Source organism: Cottoperca gobio, chromosome 16 (assembly GCF_900634415.1).
Source record: "Cottoperca gobio chromosome 16, fCotGob3.1, whole genome shotgun sequence".
NCBI lineage: Eukaryota > Metazoa > Chordata > Actinopteri > Perciformes > Bovichtidae > Cottoperca > Cottoperca gobio.
In genome coordinates, this window is record NC_041370.1 from 312144 (window position 1) to 321495 (window position 9352).

General features: G+C 44.9%; 1 protein-coding gene across 1 annotated transcript; it reads left to right on the forward strand.

The window, feature by feature from the left end:
- Window positions 1-1298: 1298 nt before the first annotated feature.
- On the forward strand, window positions 1299-9291 carry LOC115020761 (protein asteroid homolog 1-like). The gene is given in 10 exon segments (XM_029450698.1): window positions 1299-1479; window positions 4266-5098; window positions 5658-5908; window positions 5910-5952; window positions 6326-6442; window positions 6444-6531; window positions 6634-6775; window positions 8659-8788; window positions 8790-8927; window positions 8929-9291. Coding segments are annotated over 10 exon segments (2058 nt in total). The 5' UTR covers window positions 1299-1352; the 3' UTR covers window positions 9118-9291.
- The last annotated feature ends 61 nt before the right edge of the window (window positions 9292-9352 follow it).

Consider the following 9352-nt stretch of genomic DNA (forward strand, 5'->3'; position numbering starts at 1 on the left):
CATTAATGTAACAGGAACATGTAACACACACATTAATGTAACAGGAACATGTAACACACACATTAATGCAGCAGGAACATGTAACACACACATTAATGTAACAGGAACATGTAACACACATTAATGTAACAGGAACATGTAACACACACACATTAATGCAACAGGAACATGTAACACACACATTAATGCAACAGGAACATGTAACACACACATTAATGTAGCAGGAACATGTAACACACACATTAATGTAGCAGAAACATGTAACACACACATTAATGTAGCAGGAACATGTAACACACACATTAATGTAGCAGGAACATGTAACACACAAATTCAAATTTATTTGTATAGCCCAATATCACAAATTATACATTTGTCTCAGTGTGCTTTACAGACTGTACAGGTTACGACACCCTCTGTCCTCAGACCCTCTGTCCTTAGACCCTCTGTCCTTAGACCCTCTGTCCTTAGACCCTCGCATCACACAAGGAAAAACTTCCTAAAAGAAACCCCATAATTAAAGGGGGAAAATGGAAGAAACCTCAGGGACAGACTGAGGAGGAATCCCTCTCCCAGGACGGACAGACGTGCAATAGATGTCGTGTGTACAGGATAAACAACATAGTACAAATACAACATTTGACAGAAATGATGTTGTGTTGAAAAAAAAAGAAATAGAAAGTTTGGATGAATCCAGGAAAATGTCAATAAGGCTTCCCGGTGTCCAGCAGGACCAGGGCAGCAGGACTTTTACTTGTAGATCGATACTTTATTGATCCCGAGGGAGATTTAGGCATCCAGTAGCTTAAATGACATTACACATCTGCACCCCCCCCCCCCCCCCCATCCGTTAAAAAGTAAGTAAAAAATAAGAGAAAGGCTGTAAATTATAAATACAAAAGTAAAAGTAAGAATACAGGCTGTTATAAACAAATACATGAGTGCAGTATCTTCACACTGGTTTTTATCCATTCAGGACCTTTTTTATGTCATTTTGGGGGTTTTGCTCAGTAACTCTGGAGGGTGTTAAACAGCAACACAGATCAACACGTATCTTATTTATCGACATGCAGAATAAAAGCTTGAACTGTCATCACAGAAAGCTCCAGTGGAGGACACGTTGAGCTCGGTGCGTCTTCTCCTCGCTGCATATACATGCGGCACATATAACTTTATACATCTATATCTTCCATCTTCTATAAATACATAAAACCAAGTCAGGTGATGATCTGCGTCTGTAAACGTGTCAGGTCAGTCCCATGTCTTGTGATGTGAGGAAAGTGAAACTTAAGGAAACGGACAGGGAGGTGCAGATATAAGAGCGGCGGCTGCTCCGCGGTCTTAAACCCGAGATGGGAGTTCAAGGCCTGACGACGCTGGTGGAGAACCACCGGAGGATCTACCGGGACGTGCAGTTCAGGCAGAGCCGGCTGCTGATCGACGGCAACAACCTCATGTACCTGCTGTACTTCGACTCAGGTGCATATTCAGTAATACAGGTGATGAGTGCAGTACTCTCGTACTTATAGTACTGCAGGTCAGGAAATATACTTATGACTCTTAAACTTTTACATTTGAATTTAAACTTTATTTTGATTGTCAGATATTTAATATAGCTGTTCGTCAGAAACTTTGAATCTGAAGTCAAACTCTCACCTGGATGACGTCATAAACATTCTTTTACACGTTGTTTACTTCCTTAAAAGTATTAATACACGGTGTTCAAATACTCTGTTACAAGTAAAAGTCCTGCTTTCAAAATGTTACTTAAGTAAATGTATTTAAGTATTATCAGTAAATGTAGTTAAAGTACTTAAAGTAAAAGTACTGATTGTACAGTAAATGTAGTTAAAGTACTTAAAGTAAAAGTACTGATTGTGCAGTAAATGTAGTTAAAGTACTTAAAGTAAAAGTACTGATTGTACAGTAAATGTAGTTAAAGTACTTAAAGTAAAAGTACTGATTGTGTAGTAAATGTAGTTAAAGTACTTAAAGTAAAAGTACTGATTGAGTAGTAAATGTAGTTAAAGTACTTAAAGTAAAAGTACTGATTGTGTAGTAAATGTAGTTAAAGTACTTAAAGTAAAGTACTGATGGTGTAGTAAATGTAGTTAAAGTACTTAAAGTAAAAGTACTGATTGTGTAGTAAATGTAGTTAAAGTACTTAAAGTAAAGTACTGATGGTGTAGTAAATGTAGTTAAAGTACTTAAAGTACTGATTGTGTAGTAAATGTAGTTAAAGTACTTAAAGTAAAGTACTGATGGTGTAGTAAATGTAGTTAAAGTACTTAAAGTAAAAGTACTGATTGTGTAGTAAATGTAGTTAAAGTACTTAAAGTAAAAGTACTGATTGTGTAGTAAATGTAGTTAAAGTACTTAAAGTAAAGTACTGATTGTACAGTAAATGTAGTTAAAGTACTTAAAGTAAAAGTACTGATTGTACAGTAAATGTAGTTAAAGTACTTAAAGTAAAAGTACTGATTGTGCAGTAAATGTAGTTAAAGTACTGATTGTGTAGTAAATGTACTTAAAGTACTTAAAGTAAAGTACTGATTGTGTAGTAAATGTAGTTAAAGTACTTAAAGTAAAAGTTCTGATGGTGTAGTAAATGTAGTTAAAGTACTTAAAGTAAAAGTACTGATTGTACAGTAAATGTAGTTAAAATACTTAAAGTAAAGTACTGATGGTGTAGTAAATGTAGTTAAAGTACTTAAAGTAAAGTACTGATTGTGTAGTAAATGTAGTTAAAGTACTTAAAGTAAAGTACTGATTGTGTAGTAAATGTAGTTAAAGTACTTAAAGAAAAGTACTGATTGTGTAGTAAATGTAGTTAAAGTACTTAAAGTAAAAGTACTGATTGTGTAGTAAATGTAGTTAAAGTACTTAAAGTAAAAGTACTGATTGTGTAGTAAATGTAGTTAAAGTACTTAAAGTAAAGTACTGATTGTACAGTAAATGTAGTTAAAGTACTTAAAGTAAAAGTACTGATTGTACAGTAAATGTAGTTAAAGTACTTAAAGTAAAAGTACTGATTGTGCAGTAAATGTAGTTAAAGTACTGATTGTGTAGTAAATGTACTTAAAGTACTTAAAGTAAAGTACTGATTGTGTAGTAAATGTAGTTAAAGTACTTAAAGTAAAAGTTCTGATGGTGTAGTAAATGTAGTTAAAGTACTTAAAGTAAAAGTACTGATTGTACAGTAAATGTAGTTAAAATACTTAAAGTAAAGTACTGATGGTGTAGTAAATGTAGTTAAAGTACTTAAAGTAAAGTACTGATTGTGTAGTAAATGTAGTTAAAGTACTTAAAGTAAAGTACTGATGGTGTAGTAAATGTAGTTAAAGTACTTAAAGTAAAAGTACTGATTGTGTAGTAAATGTAGTTAAAGTACTTAAAGTAAAGTACTGATGGTGTAGTAAATGTAGTTAAAGTACTTAAAGTAAAGTACTGATTGTGTAGTAAATGTAGTTAAAGTACTTAAAGTAAAAGTACTGATTGTACAGTAAATGTAGTTAAAGTACTTAAAGTAAAAGTACTGATTGTGTAGTAAATGTAGTTAAAGTACTTAAAGTAAAAGTACTGATTGTGTAGTAAATGTAGTTAAAGTACTGATTGTGTAGTAAATGTACTTAAAGTACTTAAAGTAAAGTACTGATTGTGTAGTAAATGTAGTTAAAGTACTTAAAGTAAAAGTTCTGATGGTGTAGTAAATGTAGTTAAAGTACTTAAAGTAAAAGTACTGATTGTACAGTAAATGTAGTTAAAGTACTTAAAGTAAAAGTACTGATTGTGCAGTAAATGTAGTTAAAATACTTAAAGTAAAAGTACTGATGGTGTAGTAAATGTAGTTAAAGTACTTAAAGTAAAAGTACTGATTGTGCAGTAAATGTAGTTAAAGTACTTAAAGTAAAGTACTGATTGTGCAGTAAATGTAGTTAAAGTACTTAAAGTAAAGTACTGATTGTGTAGTAAATGTAGTTAAAGTACTTAAAGTAAAGTACTGATTGTGTAGTAAATGTAGTTAAAGTACTTAAAGTAAAAGTACTGATTGTGTAGTAAATGTAGTTAAAGTACTTAAAGTCCATAAAACTAAGATTGTGACGGTCAACGGTAGTCCACTAACCAAAAGGGGAAGTCACGCTACGTCCACTTCTTCTATTCGGAGGAAGGTCTAGATAAAGTCAGGGTTGAGTTCATAGTTAAAAGCTTTTTTGTTGTAATTTAGTGTTTAATTTGTTGTCTTTCTTTTGGTTTCTATCCGTCAGGTCTGGACCAGAATTTTGGCGGGGAGTATGCTGCGTGTGAGGTCCTGATTGAGAAGTTCGTTAAAGCCCTCAGAGACTGCCGGGTCGAGCCGTTCGTGGTGCTGGACGGCGGCTATGACACCAGCAACAAGAAGCTCGAGACTGTCAGGATAAGAACCAAAGAACGGATCAAGAAAGCAAATCAAGCGGCGGAGGGTGGCAGGCGGGAGGGCATCCTGCCACTGCTGGTGAAGCTGGTGTTCCAACAGACGCTGGCCAGGCTGGAGGTGGCGGTGGCTCAGTGCTACGGAGAGGCCGACCAAGAGATTGCCGCCCTGGCCCGGGAATGGGAGTGCCCGGTGCTTTCCAGAGACAGCGACTTCTACATCTTCGACCTTCCGGGGGGGCTGCTTCCCATCTCGCACTTCCAGTGGGAGGCGGTGGTGCACAGCGGCTCCAAGAGCTACATCCCCTGCAAGAAGTACAAAAACTCCAGCTTCTGCGTGTTCTTCGACATCCAGCCGCAGCTTCTGCCCTCCTTCGCCGCCCTCGCCGGTAATGACTACGTGAATCTGCGCAGGATGGACGTGTCCATCAGGTGGAGTCAGTTCGACCGGGACAACAGCGGGGTGAGAAGCTGCCTGAAGGGGCTGCTCTGCTGGCTGAAGGACTTCCACCAGACTCAGGAGGCCTTTGAGGCGGCGCTGGGGCTGATGGGAAATCTGAGCAAGGAGAAGAAGGTGGAGGTGATGGAGGCTTTGTATCTGGGCATTGAGGAGTACCAGCTTCCTCCCAGCTGCCTGAAGAAGTTCTTCATCCACGGGACGCCACCTCCACGCCCCGCACTGAAAAAAGTAAGAAAAGCTTTTGAGGGGAACAACTTCTTCATGAAGTGTCAGAACGTATTTCTCCTCGTGGTTATTGTCGTTCAGTCAACAGCTCGCGACACATTTACAGACTTCATCAGGGAAAAAGTGAGAAATACATATTTAAACGTGGATATTGTAATCCATGCAGTGATCCCAGCGCACCTAGCTTTATGCTAACGAGGCGCCGTGACGCCATCTGCTGACTTCTACATTCATGCATCAATAACTATAAAACAATATTATAATATCTGTGACTCTCAAATGGCTCATTCTCCATATCGACTACTTTTACTTTTGGTACTTTGGTATATTTTGATGCTGATATATTTGTACATAAGTAAAACATTTTGCATGCAGGACTTCGAGTATTATTTATAATACTCAGAGTATTTCTAGTATTCGTCCACTGATCATAATTAACATTTGGTGGAGGAAATGTGTTTTCATCCTAAAGGTAGCACAGAACGTCTTCTCGGAGACCTTCAGTAAGTGAGTTGAGTATAAATATACATACATATACTCAGCGCGTTCTGTCCTCCCGCAGGTGGCGGCTCGTGTCCCAGACTGGGTGCTGCTGCCGCTGACGCAGGCCCGGCTGACTCCGGATGTCCTGGACGTGCTGCAGATCGGGGAGATGAGCCTCGGCTACGCGGTGGACCTCGCCACCATGCCCAGCGCTAACCTGACCTCCAGGCCGCTCCGCCAGGTGATGTACGGGCTGCTGCTGGGCGGAGGGAGGCAGGTGACGGAGGGAGACAGAGAGGGTCTGCAGATGAAGTTCACTGCAGTGAAAGCTGCCCTCCACCTGCAGCCGCCTGCAGCTCAGCTCTCTGCCCCAGGTGAGTTCTTATATCCAGTAACTTACAGCTTGTTCTTCACTTACACAGAAGTGTTCTGCCCCCTGCTGGGGGTCACAGAAGTGTTCTGCCCCCTGCTGGGGGTCACAGAAGTGTTCTGCCCCCTGCTGGGGGTCACAGAAGTGTTCTGCCCCCTGCTGGGGGTCACAGAAGTGTTCTGCCCCCTGCTGGGGGTCACAGACACTGCAGCGTTAAGAAACTTCCACATTTAACATTTATCAGCACTAAATAAAAACTTTTATTTTATATTTAACATTTAAAATGTTACAGATGTTAAAACTTATTATTATTAGACCTGTGTTTTTAATATATTCTCTCTCCCTCTGTCTCTCCCCCCCCCCGTCTCCTCCCCCAGGCGGAGCCCTCTCTGCGTCTGCAGGTGTTCCTGGAGGCTCTGGGGGTCAGTGAGGCCTCTCTGGACCCCCTGCCCCCCCCGCTGCGCCTCCCGGTGGCCGCCACCTGCTTCTGGCTGCAGAGAGCCTCGCCCTCCTCCAGAGGAGGCGCTGCTGAAGGCTCTGCTGCTGGGACTGAGCAGCGGGGACACGCTGACACACACAGCAGGTAACACCAATCAAACATGTCGACACCTGGAGATCATTTACTCTCTAGAAGATGTGAGAACATGTTGGTGAAGGTGTGTGTGTGTGTGTGTGTGTGTTGCAGCTCTGCAGATTGAAGACCACCAGAGTCAGAAGAGGGACGCAGTCGTGTCTCACGCCATCAACCAGTGGCAGGTCTGCCTGAAGGACAGCATCCATCTGAACCAGCTGCTGGGCCGCCCCCTACCTGAACCACAGGTGGCCAGGTGAGTCTCCAGCTGTGCTGCATTAAAGGCCCGATGATCCCCATCAACCTCACGAACAATGTAGCGACGAGGTTCAAGATCGAGCATGAAGCTACGACGCCGCACGCAACGCAGAGGAGTGGAGAGAGGAGGGGGGAGAGTAGAGAGGAGGGGAGAGAGGAGAGGAGGGAGGAGGAGAGGAGGGGAGAGGAGAGAGGAGAGGGAGAGGAGTAGAGGAGGAGTGAGGAGAGAGGAGAGATGAGGGGAGAGGAGAGAGGAGGGAGAGGAGGAGAGAGGAGGGACGAGAGAGAGAGAGGAGAGAAGAGGAGAGAGGAGAGGAAGAGAGGGGGGAGAGAGAGAGAGGAGGGGGGGAGAGGAGAGAGGAGAGAGGAGGAGGGGAGAGGAGAGAGGAGAGGAGAGAGGAGGGAGAGAGGAGAGAGAGAGGAGGGGAGAGAGGAGGAGAGGAGAGAGGAGGGGAGAGAGGAGAGAGGAGGGGAGAGAGGAGGAGAGGAGAGGAGAGAGGAGGGGAGAGAGGAGAAAGGGGAGGAGAGAGGAAAGGAGGAGAAGAGGAGAGAGAGAGGGGAGAGAGGAGGAGAGGAGAGGAGAGAGGAGGGGAGGAGAGAGGAGAGGAGAGAAGAGGAGAGGAGAGAGGAGAGGAGAGGGGAGGAGAGGAGGGGAGAGGGAGAGGAGAGGAGAGGAGAGAGGAGAGAAGAGGGGAGAGAGGAGAGGAGAGAGGAGGGGCGGAGAGAGAGAGGAGAGGGATGAGAGGAGAGGGAGAGGAGAGAGGGAGAGGAGAGGGAGAGAGAGGAGGGGAGGAGAGGGGAGAGGAGGAGAGAGGAGAGGAGGAGAGGAGAGAGGAGGGGAGAGTAGATGAGAGGAGGAGGAGAGGGAGAGCGAGGAGGAGGAGAGGAGAGGAGGAGAGAGGAGAGAAGATGGGAGAGAGGAGGAGAGGAGAGGAGGAGAGAGAGGAGAGGAGAGAGGAGGGGAGATGAGGAGGAGGAGAGGAGAGAGGAGGAAAGGAGAGAGGAGGAGGAGAGGAGAGAGGAGACGAGATGGAGACGAGAGGAGAGGGGAGGGGAGGAGAGAAGGAGAGGGGAGAGAGGAGGAGAGGAGAGGAGAGAGGAGGGGAGGAGGAGAGGAGGAGGAGAGGGGAGAGGAGAGGGGAGGGGAGAGAGGAGGAGAGAGGAAGAGGAGAGGAGAGAGGAGGGGAGGAGAGAGGAGAGAAGAGGGGAGAGAGGAGGAGAGGAGGAGAGAGAGGAGAGGAGAGAGGAGAGAGAGAGAGGAGAGGAGAGGAGAGAGGAGGGAGAGAGAGAGGGAGAGGAGGAGAGGATGAGAGGAAGGAAAGGGAGAGGAGAGGAGAGGCGAGAGAGGAGAGGAGAGAGGAGCGGAGGAGAGGGAGAGAGAGGAGAGGAGAGGGAGAGAGGAGAGAGGAGGGGAGAGAGGAGAGGAGAGAGAGAGGAGGAGAGGAGAGAAGAGAGGAGAGGAGAGAGGAGGGGAGAGAGGAGAGGAGAGGAGAGAGGAGGAAAGGAGAGAGGAGAGGAGAGGGGAGATGAGAGGAGAAGAGAGGAGAGGAGAGGGGAGAGAGAGGAGAGGAGAGGGGAGGGGAGAGAGGAGAGAGGAGAGGGAGAGAGAGGAGGGAGAGAGGAGAGGAGAGGAGAGGAGAGGAGAGAGAAGAGGAGAGGAGAGAGAGGAGAGAGAGGAGAGAGAGGAGAGAGAGGAGAGGAGAGAGAGGAGGGGAGAGAGGAGAGGAGAGGAGAGGAGAGAAGGAGAGAGAGGGAGGGGAGAGAGGAGAGGAGAGGGAGAGGAGAGGAGAGAGAAGAGGAGAGGAGAGAGAGAGAGGGGGGGGGAAGTCGCTGTAATGATGCTCTGCTGGGACTGTAGTTTGACTGACTGTTGGTCTGCAGGTTGTACGGGGGCACGTTGGTGCACCAGCTGGTCCACAGAGTCAAGTCTAGAGGGAAACTGAGGCTCCTCCCCAAGAACGACCCCTGCAGTGTGAGACGGTACCAAACCATGCAGGCCGTGGTCCACCAAGTACCCCTCTCCGCAGACCCAGACGAGACCTCTGGCCGACCTGACCGCCAACCTGCAGCAGCTGATCCTCCAGGAGGACGAGGAGGAGGCGGCCTGCAGCCGGGTGCAGGAGGAACTGCGCCTCGGCGACTTAGTGTCGCTTGAAAACTCGGTACAGAGCTAAAGAGAGACAGAACCGCTGCAGGCAACCAGAACTGGCCCGCAACAAGGAGTTGCAGGGGCCGCGCCCCTCTCTGACCTGCACGCTGCACCTCACCCGGGGGGGGGGGGGGCGGGTCTGGCACCTACGTTCAGTACGTTCAGTAACTGGATGTTACAAGTTAAGTTGATTGTTGAGTTATATTTGAATGTTCTAACAACTTAACCTCCACTTCTGGTTTTTAACCTTTGCTTTGTGTTTTTATACAGAAACTTCTTCCTGTTTCCATTTTAACTTTGTTCAGTTTTTATTACATTTATTTTATTTGCACACCGAGATAAGAAAGGAAACTTTTATGGTGGTTAATATGTATATTTATATATTATATATAAATGTATATTTATATGTATATTTATATATAAATA